At 42.4% G+C, this 15,583-nt stretch overlaps 1 protein-coding gene and 1 long non-coding RNA gene across 4 annotated transcripts in view; one reads left to right on the top strand and one right to left on the bottom strand.

The window, feature by feature from the left end:
* Nucleotides 1–6,439: 6,439 nt before the first annotated feature.
* Nucleotides 6,440–11,042, bottom strand: LOC120616628 (uncharacterized). The gene is made up of 2 exons (XR_005656642.1): nucleotides 10,463–11,042; nucleotides 6,440–8,690 (listed from the first exon to the last, which is right to left on the bottom strand). It is a non-coding gene; the product is annotated as an uncharacterized LOC120616628 (long non-coding RNA).
* Nucleotides 8,135–15,583, top strand: part of RUFY1 (RUN and FYVE domain containing 1) — a 40,624-nt gene continuing 33,175 nt past the window's right edge. For 2 of the 3 annotated variants that reach the window (XM_039880257.1, XM_039880258.1), the window contains exon 1: nucleotides 8,135–8,453. In XM_039880257.1, the coding sequence (XP_039736191.1) occupies nucleotides 8,162–8,453 (292 nt within the window). In that variant the 5' untranslated portion in view covers nucleotides 8,135–8,161. The remainder of the gene's footprint in view (nucleotides 8,454–15,583) is intronic. The other variant, XM_039880256.1, reaches the window with a different exon arrangement.

Raw genomic sequence — 15,583 nt, 5'->3', positions numbered from 1 at the left:
ATTGGTTAGACATCTATATAGTTCATAAAACAATCCCCCCAATTGCACACTCCCTCCCCTGACCCTCCACTTAGCCAACATATTAATGCTAACTGCATTTCCTCTGCTGTGCTCCCCATCTCTGTGACCATCCATCAGCTACTAATTTGTACTTCTTTAACCCTTCACCCCATTCTCCCATCCCCCCAAAACCCTCTCCCCTTTGTCCATCATCAAATTGTCCACTATATTTGTGTCTGTTTTTGATTAGTTTGTTCTTTTTATTCCTCAGATTTCACATATAACTGAAATCATATAGTGTTTATCTTTCTCTGTCTGACTTAAATACCTTCCAGGTCCATCAAAGCAATATCTTTTTTCATTCCTTTCCTTTTCATATGTAGGGGTCTTGTTTTCTTATCTTTTCAGACACTCGATCTTTTGGTTGGAGCACTTAATTCTTTTCCATTTAAGGTTCTTATTGATAGGAGTGTAGTTGTTACCATTCTTTATTCTTGTTTTTGATACATGTTTTTTCTTCTTAAAGAAGTCCCTCCAACATTTCCTGTAATACTGGCTTGGTGGTGATAAATTCCTTTAGCTTATTTTCGTCTGGGTAGCTCTTTATCTGTCCTTCAACTCTAAATGATAGCTTTGCTGGATAAATTACTCTTGGTTGTAGATCCTGGGTCTTCATCCTGTCGAATATTTTTTTGCCAAGCCCTTCTGTTCTGCACAGTTTCTTTCGAGAAATCAACTGCTAGTCTTATGGGTGTTCTCTTATAAGTATCTGTTTTTCTCTTGCTGCTTTTAATATTCCTTCTTTGTATTTAATCTTTGGCATTTTGATTATGATGTGTCTTGGTATGGGACTCTTTGGATCCCTGATTTTTAGAATTCTCTGAACTTCCTGGAGTTTTTATGTCCATTTCCTTCGCCAGGTTAGGGAAGTTTTCCCTATTTCCTCAAACAGCTGTTCAACATCTTTTCTTCAGTTACGTTGATCAGACGGATATTTGGACCCTTAATAGTGTCTCATATGCTCCTTAAATTATTTTTATACTCTTGGCATCTTATCTCTTGCCATTCTGACTGCGTGTCCTTGGCTTTCCCGTTCTCTAGATAGGGCATTTGATCCTTTGCTTTATTCACTTTGTTTATTCGTTTATTCCATTTAATATACTTCTCATCTCAGATGTGTTCATTTCAGACTGTTCTCTTTTATAATTTCCATTTCCATTTTTGTTTTTTATCTCTTTATTGAAGTTCTCACTGAATTCATCTACACTTCCCAAAAGTTCATTGACCATCTCTACAACCAGTGTTTTGAACTCTACATCTGTTAGATTACTTGACTCCATTATACCTGGATCTCTGTTCTATTCTCTCATATGATTTCTGCTTCCTTGTCTTCCCATTTTGGCCGCCTTGTCATGTCTATGTCTATGTACTAAGCAAAGCTCCTAAGTCTCTCGGTCTTATTACTATGGATTTGTGAGTAGGTGTCCAATGGCACAGTCCTGAGAGGGGTTCAGGCACAGGCCAAATTTAGTCCAAGCCTCTGTCCATCCGGGGCCACCTATTAAGATTCAGCAAGCAATCCACAGATGCTGTGCTTATAGTTACCTCAAAAGGCCACACCAGAAACAAAGGCCAGCTGCCTCTAGTGTGTGTCTAGGCGCTGCTCAGCAAGGAGCACCTGACTCACTGAGGATATACCTGGATGTGGCTTGGGTAAGGCCGCGAGTTGAGAGAGACAGGGTTTCAGGGAATCTTCTGGGCAAAGCAATCTCTGTTATCCAGTTTGATGACATCATGGCTATGGTGGCGCTGTGTCTGCACACTAGGAGGAGGGAGGGCTCAACAGGGAACAATGGATACCGCTCACACTTCTGTACAGAGTGAGTCTCGCCTAGGCTCTCACTCCGACAATGTCCCCCTGTAAGTCCCTGGTGCCCCTGCGTGCAGCCCATTCAGCGCTGGTGCTCAGAGCGAGCAGGTCCGTCATTGCGAAAATCCACTCGCAGACATGGCCCCTTTAAGAGGCGTCTGCCGCTGCAGCAGCCTCCATCTCACTCAGCCACTTGAGATCAGGCAGCCCCGCGTCCTCGCCCCATCCTACCTTCTGCCGTTGCAGGGTGATTTCCTGGACTTTTCTCTAGTTATATGGCTTGTTCATCTAGAACTCAGGTGATTTTTCCTTGCTGCTGCTCCTTTTTATCGTCACAACTTTTGATTTGGTCACCAGAGGGATGAACAGAGCCTCTATCATCTACACCATTTTTTTCCTCCAGTGCTTGGTTTTTAACACCTGTAAATTTGCATGGATTCTGTGCTCTTGTACTGGATTTTCCTGTGGGTTTCTGTATCATCCCTTCTGTGACTACTTCATGCCCTCCCTTCACGTGTTGTCCTTTTTGGAGGGTGGCTTGTTGCTAAAGGCGTATAAAAGACACCTGAATCTCCTCCCAAGATTTGTGCCATGGTTGCATTTTCCCTTCTTAAACATTAGATTTGCAATTCATGTTACAGTCCTTTGTTCCAGATGTAGAATATCTGTTAGTAACATTTGTGGTTGCTACTCTAAATACAGAGGCAATTTCTGTTAGCTCTGTAATCAGATAGAAAAAAGAACATGATTTGTGTGGTATGATTCATTAATAAATGATGGATAGATTAAGAAAAATAAAGAGGAGAAAGGGGAGGAGGAGGAGGAGAAATAATATTTGGTCTCTGCTCCTCATTTTCCTGAGTAGCAGGGGAGTTGCAATTGTTATTTTGAATAAGCGCCTTTCAATCATACCTGAACTGATGCTCATGCAGTGACCCCAAGAGCATGAGGGCTGGTTGCCAGAGGAACCATGTAATTAGAGGGCTGGAACTTTCATCCCTACCCCCAGACCTCCAAGGACAGGAGACGGGCTGGGGATTGAGTTCACTCACCCATGGCCAATGATTTCATCAGTCATGCCCAGGGAATGGAACCTCCATAAACGCCCTAAATTACAGGATCCCAAGCCCTTCCAGAGTGCTGAACATGTCAAGGTGCTGGGCAGGGGACACGTCCAGAGGGCACGGAAGCTCCACATCCCTTACCACAAACCTGGCCCCACGCATCTATTCTCTTTGGCTGTTCCTGAGTTGTATCCTTTGTCATCAATGGTGATAGTAAGTAATGTGCCCTGCTGAGTTACTGAGTCACTCTAGCAAATGACCAAACACAAGGAAGGGTGCATGGAACTCCCCAAGTGACAACCAGGCCCCTGATATGGGGTCGGATGGTGGCAGTCTTCCATTGTCTGCACCACTCTGAGCAAGTAGTGTCATGAGTGTGGTGAGTAGGGACAGTTTCCATTTAAGGTGATAAACCTTTAAACTGCCAGGCTTTGATGTCATCTCAGCAACAGTCCCTACATTTCATTCAGTTACAACCACCACAACAGGCTCCACATTCTGAACTCAAAATAGTGATATTTTCAGCTGTGGATATTTCACTGAAGTCCCTGCAGATACAAGGCCATTTAGAAAAGCAAAACTCTTCATAATGTTAAAATATTCACTTATAGCATTTCCCCTTATAAATTCGATTACCACTTATAAAATCACTCCCTACTCAAAGCTCACTTCCTGCTGAACTCCAAGGCACCATTCCCCACTTGTGGCACAGATGGCCAGCCAGTCCCTAGCTGCTCTCAGATGTCTACAATGAAAACCACTTGTGCAGTGAAACTTGATCATACTCAAGATGCACAATTTCATGAGTAAACAAAAGCAATGCTCAGGTCCCACTCTATTCCCACAAAGCCACTGACACATGATGTTGGCAGAAGAAAAAGTCAACACTGACGAACGAATAGGAGCTTTAAAACAAGATGGTTGAAAATATAATGAATTTACAACTTGTGTTAAAAATACACCATGAGTTTTATTTTTATTAGATAGCCTTAAAGTATGAAGTAATAATACCATAAAGTGGCTTCCGTTTTCCTATGAGCCATCCACGGAAGCATCCAGAAGGATGAACAGCATGGTAAATGATGGGATAATTTCTTTACCACTTTGGCCAATTAGCCTGAGTACTAACTAGCTACATGTAAAGACATACAAATAATATGGAAATGTGGCCACAAAAAAGGGTATGATTGTCTATCAACAGATTGAAGAGGCCTTGAGAAATAAGATGAAGCTTAAATAGCTTTGGATCCTCTTTCTGAGTCCACCATAAATCAGATGTAAAATGAATGATGCTATATCTTGATATCATGTACTTTTTCAGAAAAATTGTGTGGAAAATCACCATTTATTCATTCTGTATTCATATGCGATAGGGTAGGCAATTGAGTGTGCACATGGTTGCAAACATTCTAAATGTTAAATGTGAGATAAATCATACTTATTTTATTGTTTTTATTTTTCAAAAAAAAAAATCTCAATCCAGCCTTTTGTAAGGATTTTTTACTCTTTTGAAATATCAGCTCCTGTTACATATGGATTCATTTTTTTTACATTTTACTTTTTCTTATGAAAATAGACATTCAGAAAGGTAGAAGGAATATGTAGTAATTATCTTGTACTTGTTACCTAGATTTTAAAAATTGTCAGGCTCTTGCCACATCTGCATCATCTATTTTCTTTGCTGAAGCATTTTAAAGTTATAGACATATGACAAGTTACCACTTGATACTTTAATGCAGCTCTAAAAAATAAAGGTCTTTTCCTATGCACTCATAATCCATTATCATACTTAAAAAATTAACAATAATTCTGTAATATCTCATAGCCAGTCCATATTCAAATTTCCCCAACTGACAAAAACCAGTCTTTCCCAGCATGTTACCCAGCAGGTAATTCCAGTCCCATCAGGTTGCCTCTTCAGCCAGATCCAGAGGACACTGCCTCTAGAAGAATCTTGTTTACTACAGGGCTGTTTCACTTCCTCCTTTCTCCCCTCTATTTTCTGTAACCTCCAAGTTAGATCTAAAGCTGTGTTGTCCAACACAATAGCCAGTGGTCACACAGAGCTATCTGAATTTCAGTTTAACTATAGTAAATATTCTATTTCTCAGTCTCATGAGCCACACTGCCAGTGCTGAGGGGCCACCTGGGACTGGTGACCCCAGACAGGACAGCGCAGACCTAGAACATCTCCATCACCTCAGAGGGTCATAGCCAATGGGTGTGTTTCATATTGCACTGTTCAGAAAAGTGATTAGACTTTAACTGGCCGTTCCTGGCACCAAGGTACTATGTCCTGACAGGCAGGATCTCCGAGATTATAACATGCCAAACACAACGTAAACTGTGTACATGTGGGAAAACTAGTAAAGCCCCAGGCACTCTGAGCTGATGGGCCAACTTGAAGTACCAATGAGGCCAGGAGGATCCATGTCTTTGTGAACTGCTTTGGGCTCAGGCAAATCACCAAACCACCCTGGGGTGCTGTGTAGCTCAATTGCTAGACCACGCAAAGCAGAAGTGAGCAATCCACACCTGCAGCACACAGACAAGACCAAGCCTCCTGCAATAGGGAAGCAAAGGGAGGTTTGGAAGCAGGAAGGTGACAACCAGCTCTAAGCCTTTGGGAGTCCAAGGGCTGGGGTTTCAGGGACAGAACGGAGGCAATGCAGCCCCAACACACAAGGAAACACCCTGGAGGGTGACTGCAAACACAGGTATCCATTTGGGCAGTGGCACTTGGAGTAGCAGGACAGGGCCAGATTTGAGAGATAAGAATCCTCCAAAAGATTAGAAAGAAAAGCAAGAGTGACAGGCGATGGGCAAAGTGTGGAATCACATTCAGGAGAAGGCAGCAGGCAGATGAACCCCAAGGCATAAGAAACAGGGCCCAAGCAGAGAGGAGAAAGGAGCTAGGGGACAAACACACAGAGGGCAATGGAAAAAAAAAAATGGGGGGGGCATGAGGAGGGAAGATCAGGCCACATGTTTTGGGGGTGGGATTTTTATTGTAGAAACTTTTGAGCATATCGTAAATTATAGAAAATAATATATGTGAAGGTGTCTTCAATATTTTACTATTTGGGCCTAAAGTAATCAAACACATCCTCTTCACCAAAACTCCTCTTACCAAGCTTTCTCCAAAGGTGATCTCAGATAAAGTAAAAATTGAAAGAACTTAGAATTGCTATTTGTTGCTAGGAGAATTAAGATAATTTCCTGCACACTCAATTGTCTACCCTATCATATATTTTATAGTGCCCCATTTACAATTCTGAAATGAAATTCTGAAATACATAATAAACCTATCAACACTCAAAATTTCAAAATATTAACATGGGAGAAGGTAGATGGAGTAAAAGGGGTCAAATATGTGGTGACAGAAAGAAATCTAACTATGAGAGGTGAATACACAATGTAAATATATATACCTTACTGTTAAAATGTACAGCTGAAATTTACCAGATTTTATTAACCAATGTCACCATAAAAATATTAAAATATAATGTCCTAACTGTAATAAGAGAAATGTCTATAATATGTATTTCAATATGCAAATGAGGCACAACTACCACTAAAAGAAATGTAACCAGACATTTGTACCTTTACATAAAATACCCATGATTGTGACAGCACAGGCATTGTCTTAACATCCCAAATACCAAAAGCAACATAATTCTGGGTGACCAGTTTTCTAAATTGGTAAATAATTACTAGGTTTTGAACAAATCAACTTTGTTGCATTCTGAAAAAATTCAGAGTACATTTATAGTAGTCATCGTACTGCTCACCAATATTCCCAGACACCAGTAGGATGGAACTTTCTAACTCTCTTGAAGTTAAAGGTGGCATATGACTTGCTTTGGCCAATGAAATGTGTATAAGCAAAGTCTGTCACTTCAGAGCTGGGCATTTAAATGTTGATGCAAAATTGCTCTGAGTTATGGGACCTCCAACAGCCCGGATCCCCCAGTGAAGCATGATGTAAAACAAACTTGTTACGTTAAGCCACATACAATACTAAAACTCTCCCCCAACCTGGAAAAAAAAAAGTTTGTTTTTGTGCAAAATGGAATTAGGCTCCAGGCTCTGATCATTATAAAACTTTTCACTTAGGTGATTGTCCAGGCACTGCAGAGTCCTAAAGGATCCTGACAATTGCTTGTCATTCCGGACTACCTATCACTCATGTCCACCCCACTCCTTGATCACTGTGACAAGTCAAACACCATCCCCAACAATTCCCCACTCACTCCCCTCCCCACTGTAAACAGCTGGCCTTAAACGACCAGGCAGATGATGAAAACTAATAAATAGGGTTGGACCAAGATGCCTAGAGAACCTGGTCTTCTAAAGGAACTGCCACTGCCCACTCCACCGTTGCCAAATCTTCCGATTTTTCGAAAAGACCCAAATCCAGATTTCATGCAAAATCTTTGGATTTCTAAATATCTGCAACTTAAAATTTTTAAATTTAAATTTTAAGCTCTCTGGGAGTCAAACCAAACAGTCCTATTGGTTTGTTGAGGTCCCTGTGCAGCACTTTGCAAAGTGTCAAATACTAGTGAAACTTGAGTCTCTACTTTGCAAAATTTTCTATTCCAAGCGACAAAACAGACCATAACTCCTTACTAGTGTCTTGCCCAAACCGCATTAATTGGGTAACAGCCATTACAATTACTAACGTCTGCCTTGTGCTCCTTACTGCAAAATCTTATAATGAGGTAAGTTCTGTCATTGTCCCCATTTAGCTAATAGCAAACTCGAGACTTTCTGATTTCCAACCCACCACAATGTGCTCCTAACTACAAAGTTGTCCTGGTTATTTCATTTTTTAAATCCTGTTTCCTGCCTCACCTGCTTCCTTACCCACCCTTTTCAGGGCTTGTTCCGAAGACCGCTGCAGAAAAATGACTAAGTAGAATAAGTAAAATATGAAATGAAAATGAAGAGGAACCAGTGTCAAGAAGAAAACTGAGGCCCTGGGGGCTGTGATCAGGGCGGGCGTCCCGCTGCAGAGAAACGCGGGAGAATAACTTCCTGAGAACAAGTCCACCCGCTGGTGGGCACCGGGCGCTTCCCGGGTGAGGACTGGTGTCATCCCAAACCTACTTAGAGTGGAAGGAAGGAAAGGAGGATGGAGAAGGAGGACTTGGCGAACAGGAAGCGGGGCAACGAGGGCGCGGGAGCTCACGCCCGTCCGCCGCGGACACGTGACGCGGCCAAGATGGCCGATGGGGGAGACGGTTCCCCGGCCGGGCGGGAGCCAGGGCCGGGGCCGGGGCCGGAACCGGAGCCGGGAGAAGAGTTCGAGATCGTGGACCGGAGCCAGGTGCCGGGCCCGGGCGAGCTGCGGAGCGCCGGGAGGAGGCGGGCGGCAGCAGAGGGCTGGTCGGGGCCCATCCTGACTCTGGCGCGCAGAGCTACCGGCAACCTGTCGGCGAGTTGCGGGAGCGCGCTGCGCGCGGCCGCGGGGCTGGGCGGTGCGGACGGCGGCGCGGATGGCGCGGCGCACGCAGGTAGGTCCGGCGGGCACGCCCCTCCTCCCCTCAGGGCCCGAGGCAGTTGGCTGTGATAGACTGGCTGGCGCGAACCTGGTAGACGAGTTGTACGAAACTCACGTGTCCACATGCCTGACTTCTGTGTTTTCTTTGCACCGGGTGGCGGCCGCGGATATCCACACATGGGGTGAGGTGGACTGGGGTGGCGAATTTCACTCTGTTCCCCAGACAGCATCTTTCTTCTCATTGGTGGACCTTAAGGAAATGTGCGAGTTTGAGCTTAGCTGATCCGTATGCATTTTAAAAGCACTTAAGTTCTCTGCTCTCAGTCTCAAAATTCCAGCGCGGTGACAGCGCACCACACGCCCTATTGAGTCAAGGCACCAAGGCGGAAGTCAGGAGGTGTGGTTGCAGGCAACTTAGCTATGTACTGGACACAGCAGCGCACTTCCCAGCCTGTAATGTGGTGACTTTTGATTCACCCAGTGATCTGTCATGGTCCTTTTCAGCCCTGTGTCTAGAATAATTTCAGCACATTAGTGAGAAGGACGGAAACAATGTGTGACTCGGTAGCCCACATGTGGCTTGTGGCCGCACATGGCATAGCACACAGAACACTTTCTTCTCCATGGCAGTACTGACTAAACACTGGAGCCTGTCTAAGAAGCAACAATGTGCCCTGGAGGTTTCTTGATTCTGTCCTGTCCACTGGACAATTTGCTACAGAAGTCAGCACTAACACAGAAACAGTGAATTGTGAGAATTTCAGTGGTTAAGAAAGATTAATGAGTAGAGTTTAGAATCTGACTTCTTTTGAGATTCTGGCAATGGAAAGTAGGTGGAGAAGGTAACGAGAGGGCCTGTTCAACCGAAGATCTGGTTCCCTCTAGCTCCCCACATTTTTATGGGTCAGTGGGGTGTCTGTGTACCCACCCACTGGCAGACAGTCCCCTGAGTCAGGCCTGGGGTCTTCTGGAGGCCTCTTGGATAGTTCATGGCATGTAGTAAGCAAATAATAAATGTTAGTTGTTCAGTGATAAATAAAATGTGCCAGTGCCTAGAACAGTGCCTAACACAATAATAAATATTCGAACGAATGCATATTTGAAAAATACTTGTTTTCCATTTATGATGGTGCTATGAATAATAGCCAACACTTATATTGTGTTTCCTAGGTGCCAGATCTTAGTCTTAGATCTGTGCATTCATTAATTCATTTAATCTTCAATAATTTTATAGCAGGACTGGCTTTATAGTGTGTAATCAATGCAGGCTTTGGTTAATGTGGTCACACAAGGCCAGGCACTGAGAAGTGACCCATGCTTGATATTCTTAGTAATTATATGCCCAAATTTGTGTTTTTAAGTGAAGTCCGGTGGAACAAAGCAATGTGTGGGGGTCTGGGAGCCAGGCTCGTGTGGTCCCACCTTCCACTGCCTTCTTGGGACAGATTCTCGGCTGCCCTGACTCACTCGAACTGCCCTGGGGCTTCTCCCTACACCTCCCTGACCCCACTCCATGACCACTGCTGGCCCAGGGAGGATCGACTCACACCTTCTGAATCTCAGGGTAGGGCAGGGTATCCACTGCCATGCCCCAGGCTGGCAGCACCACAGCACACTAGGCAGGCAATTGGGCAGGGGCCTCTCACCCACCCCAACCATATACAGATAGCATCCCTGCAGGAATGCCTGAGGACCCGGAAAGGGAGACTGACTTCCTACCTCCACCCACGAGCCCGCCCCATATGATAGGTGCCATTATTATCCCCTCTTTATAAAGAAGAAGACCAAATTAAAGGGAAGTGACTTGACCCAGTTACTCGGAAATGGCAGAGCCAGTACTTAACCAAGACATCTGCCTCTCGAGCCCACGCTCTTAGTCATGACACCTTGATGCCTCAACTTCTCTAATTTTATAAGTAAAATGTCGTAACGTACATATGGATTTTTTTAATTTAGACAATGTAAAAAAATATATTAAGTAACTGCCTCTTGAATCTGGCAAAAATCATGAACATGGCTTACCAAAGGCTGATATGTGGGGAACAGCTGGGAGGAGCTGTGTGGCTAGCCCCTAAAGGTAACCGGAATTAGAAGCCATCCGGTAGGACGACAGTGCGGGTGGGGAGAGGAAATGGACCCTGGGCATTGCTCTGGGCATCGTGCTGGGCAGAGGCCTCAGAACAGCAGGTCAGGGGAAGACGTGGCCCTGGCGTCAGCCAGGTCGTAGGTCTCTGTCCCATTGATCTGCTGCCACAGCAGTGAGGACAGAGCTTTTTCAGAGGGAACAGTGAAGGAGCAAAGGTCAAATGTTAGCACTCTTGCCAGATAAAATTTTTTGGTGATCTAAGTTAAAGGAAAATGCTGTGGAATGTCGTGGAATGCTCTGAATGTTTGTTTTACAGTGTTATCCCACTTGCGGTCTGGAAGCTCAGCATATCACAGCAATTGTGTTCACTTAGTTGTCTTGTTTGATTTTTTGGTTGGTTGGTTGGTTGGTTTGTTTTAAGATAAATGCCTGTGGTAAAACAAACAAAAAAATCAATCCATACTAAAGAAGATTCCGTGTGGAGGCAGTCCTCCATCCCAGACACTGTCTCCAAGCCTGTCGTGTCTTACAGAGTGTCTGTGCTTGTAAACATCCTTTCGTCTCTACACACACACACACACACGGGTTTCACACAAACCACAGGACATACACACCAGGTTCCACATCTTGCTTTCTAGAGTGATGCCTCCTCCTAAAACAAAACACATTTATGGAATTAATGTACCTGCCACAATGTCTTGCACATGGGTACTCACCAAAGACGGCATTCTTTGATTTTAAAATTATGTATTTGCCATTAGGTAGGTGATACATATTATGCCTTTCTCTGTTCTCTTCCATGGGAAATTTTATTTTGTGGTGCAGCTCCTTCCAAAATGAAGCACAATAACTTTTCCTACTTCACATTGCTGAACCTCTTAAGTTAGCCATTGAGATGGTAATGAAAATCTCTGAAAATTAGGAAAGTATAAAATAATGGTTTTTTCCTTGTCAGGACAAAATAACACCATACTGAATTGTAAGATCTTTTGAGAAACCTACAGTCTATTCATAACTAAAGCTCAACTCTGTAAGAATCTAATCACTTCTCTATAATTCAAATCCAAACCCAGCAACAACAAAAAAAACCTATACAGCCCATTTCCCCTCCTGAGTACTTATTATCTCAACCAAACATTACAACAAACCATCAGCCCTTTGAGCTGTTTGCAACTGGTAGTTGCGTTTTTTTTCCTACCCTGCACAGTATGAAAGCATTAAACAAAATTTTTTAAGGCAATTAGCAGGTTTCACATAAAAATCCAGATCACCAGCTTCACTTGAAAACTCTGATCTGACACTGTTGACAGCATTCCTCCAGCAAGAGGGTGGCTGGCTTCATGTGTTACAGGAAGCGACCCGACGGAGGAATTCAGACACTCAGACAACTTTGTTAGAAGAAGGAGAATTTATTAGGCCGGTGGAGCACATGGAGTAACAGCTCCATGCACGAGCTCGCTCTAGTTAGATTTATTACAGTTTATATACTTCTGCAGTGTCCATGCAAGGGGCACGTGATTCCTTTGTCTGAGGCTTCACATGTGCCTAATCCTTACTCAGATGGAGAGGAGGAGCTTTGGGTGGAGGGCTACAAGCAGGGAGGAATTTCCAGACCATTGGTCTTACAGGTTGTTTGTTTTGTAGAACCTGCGACCTTGGCATTATAAGCTCCATTATAGGATTCTTGAACAGAGAGACGGGACACCTAGGCTATAATAAGCAGGGTGCAGCACTTATTGATGCCGGCACCTGCTCAGTGGATTCCTAGCCAAAGGCTGAGCTCCATTTGTAACATAACAAGCTGTTTTACACAGTCTTGTTATTTCTACACAGCTACAGAGCTAAGGAAGAACATTAGTTGGTTGGCAAGCCATGAATCAACAGATGTGAGCTGGAGAGTCCTTGAGGTGGGGGAGGTAGTTATGGGAAAACATGTTAGCTGGAAAGCACTGGGCAGAATGAGGGGAGAGAGCAGTTTTAACTTGCTGAGTCTGACATTTCTGCAGGCCCTTTCCTTTGTATTTTTTCAGATGCCTCCTCTCCTCTCTCACATGTTCTCTCCAGCTCATCCTCTCTCTGCGACACTCTATAGGTTACAGGCCTGGCCTCTCTTCTATGAGGGTCAAGGTCAAGATCCCTGATCAGACCATTTATTTGGCAATTCAATTAGTGTAGAATTTTATGACTTCTCTTTGTGTGTTGAACTATTATTAATTAAGCTTAGAGATGTGACTAGCTTGGCCAAGGTCACAAAGCTAGTAAAATTGAGAAATGGAACAGCTTAAAGATCCTTCCAGCTCAAACTTTCCTTAACTCTCTAAATTGAGCATGAGTAGGAATAGGTGACTAATTCAGCAGGGATGTGGATGGTGGCTACGTGGCTGTGTTCCCAGTGGTAGGAACAACTGCCACCCAACTTGGACCACCTACAACACATATTTTGCTCACATGACCCCCTAAAAAAACTTCAACTTTTAAAGTTGACATATACAATTCTTCATAATTTTAAATTTTAGAATACATTTTCTGGCTTATTGTAAATACTGACTTTTTAAAATAAAACTGTTACATCACTTTTAAGTGTATCAAGTGGTATGTAAATAATGATTTGATAAGCACTACATTCATCTTAAAAATAAACAAGTTATTTAATTTTAATTTTACATTTAATTTTACATTAATTTTACATTTTTCCCTTTTTTTATTCCTTGAATTTCCATTCCACTTTAACGTTTTTAAATTTTTTATTGGTCATCTTCCCATATGTCTCAGCCAACAATATGTAAATAAATTAAAATTTAATAAACTTTTCTTGTGACTAAAGCTCTAAGTGTATAAAAATTTTCTGGAATGAATTACCATTAAAATTATTAGTAAAACTCAGTTGATAAAAGGCATATAATTTTATAAACATACATAAATTTTTCTTGGAATTGCTTAATTAGCTAAATGGTATTTTTTTTTCATTAGCACATATCCATAGCTGAGTATATATGATTTACTGATAAGATGTGCTAGCACTCAATATCAATTTTATTTCATTTTCTTTATAAATATGACCCCAGAGAAATCTCCTTCATGTAAATATAAATGGATAGTTTTGTTAGAGCAATATTGCTCAAGTCTGTGATCTCCTAAAGTTATATGCCACAAATCATGTTGATATGTCAGTAATTATTATTTTTTGTTTATTTTTGTTCAAAGCAAATGAAAATTATTTGACTTGCAAAAAAGGATGGAACCGCGTCATATTAAGTAAATTTCTCAACCTCTGGGAAATTCTCCCCCAAAAAAGGCTTTTCCAAGACATCAAATGATAATTATACTTCTCATTCTTTCACTTAAATTACCTTGTTTAACCCAGAACACTCAGAATGGTTGGGGACATCTAAATATTGCTGATTTCATTACACCTTTTGCCGATAAAATCTTTTTTACAAAAAGATTTATTTTACTTCAAATCCATTTTCATGAAAACCTTGGAGCTACAGTTTGGTTGGGCTCATTTAATTCATAGAACTTGTCCATCAAGTTAATGGCACATTAACTAGGGTATTGAGTACTGAGACTGGCCGGAAATAATTACATATATTTGTATTTGTGGGGGGAAATGTTTTTAACTTTATAAATTAAGGATACCCCGCAGAGGTCTAGAGGTCACCTCCACCCTACACCCCACCACAGCTAGGTTTCCTTATCTAATTGCAATAAAACGAGATTGGAAGCTTTTCCTGTTGTTGGTGACTCCATTGATCATCAAAGGAAGCTTCACCATGTGGTGTTGTGGGACTTTTCCCCACCCCAGGTCAATGCATCAAGAAGATATGGGATAGAGAGAGATTTGACGCTCTTCTGTAAACTAGGAGAAAAAAGTGCCTGTGAAACTGAAGACCTGGAAATCGATTTCTTTAAAATATGTGGGCCTCCCTAGCCCTGGTGAACTTCCTTGGATAATCTGACTGGAAGACCACTGGGTTTATAGAGCAGGGTCCAGGGTCTTTAAAGTTAAATCTTTACAAATTGCTGCTATTGATCTGATTCAAGTTATTGATCTGATTCAAGTCTCTCCTTCCTCTTGATGAAGTTTTACAATATCATTTCCTTTGCCAATCATCCATGTCATTCAAGTTTGAAACTTAAAAATTAATACATGGAATTCTCTCAAAATTTAAAAATAAACCACCCCCACCCAAAAGCTTTACTTAACCCATTTTTCTGTCCCACAACCAAGGAAACGTTTAGACAGATTTTTCTTTTCCAGTAGCTGTCTTCTTAGAGTTTGCTAAGAGAATTGAGAATATTTAATCCCAGAATATCACGTCTCAATATTATTAATGCCTTTATCGTAAATTGTCATACTATCGTTCTTTTTGATTTAGCTACACATATATATGCTCTTTTAACTACTTCCATTTTAATGCCCATGAAATAAAAACAAGTAAAAGATTAACATCCAGAATATACAGATCAATACAAGATTTAACAAGCAAGTCACAGAATACTAGGAAACAATATACATGACAATTAACCTCTGCAGAAATCTGACAACAGCAAACTAAGACTGTGCGATTCCCCCGTCACCTCCCTCCCTCCGTCCTAATTGGCAGATGTTTGAAAGATGGAAGTTGGGGCGCGCCGCCGGGTCAGGGCCTCCTCCGCGCCCCGCGTTATTTTTCCCGCCAAGACTTTATTTGGGATCTACATTTTTACCACATTTCTAGAATGAATTTCTTGAGTTTGAAGGGAACATTTAGTAAGCATTTGTCACGGATATCTAATACTGATTGAAGACAACGTTTATAACCCTCAAAACAAAGTGACAGGGTTAGAGTTGAAGAGGAAAGACGGCTGAGTTTTACTCTAACGGTTTAACAAAAATAAAACTGTAAAACTTGTAATTGTCCACTAACTGTGGGCGAAAGGTCGGCAACAACTGAGAGGCAGACGCTCCCCCAAAGGAACTAAGGGGGGCACTCTCAGGCAAAAGAGCGGACCCCAGCAGCCGCCTGGGAAAACGGGGACCACTGCTACCGGTGTTGAGCGCGAAATGGCGGCCG

This window comes from Pteropus medius, unplaced genomic scaffold, assembly GCF_902729225.1.
Source record: "Pteropus medius unplaced genomic scaffold, Ma_sr-lr_union100, whole genome shotgun sequence".
Classification (NCBI taxonomy): Eukaryota; Metazoa; Chordata; class Mammalia; order Chiroptera; family Pteropodidae; genus Pteropus; species Pteropus medius.
This window is presented reverse-complemented; position numbering and strand designations above follow the sequence as displayed.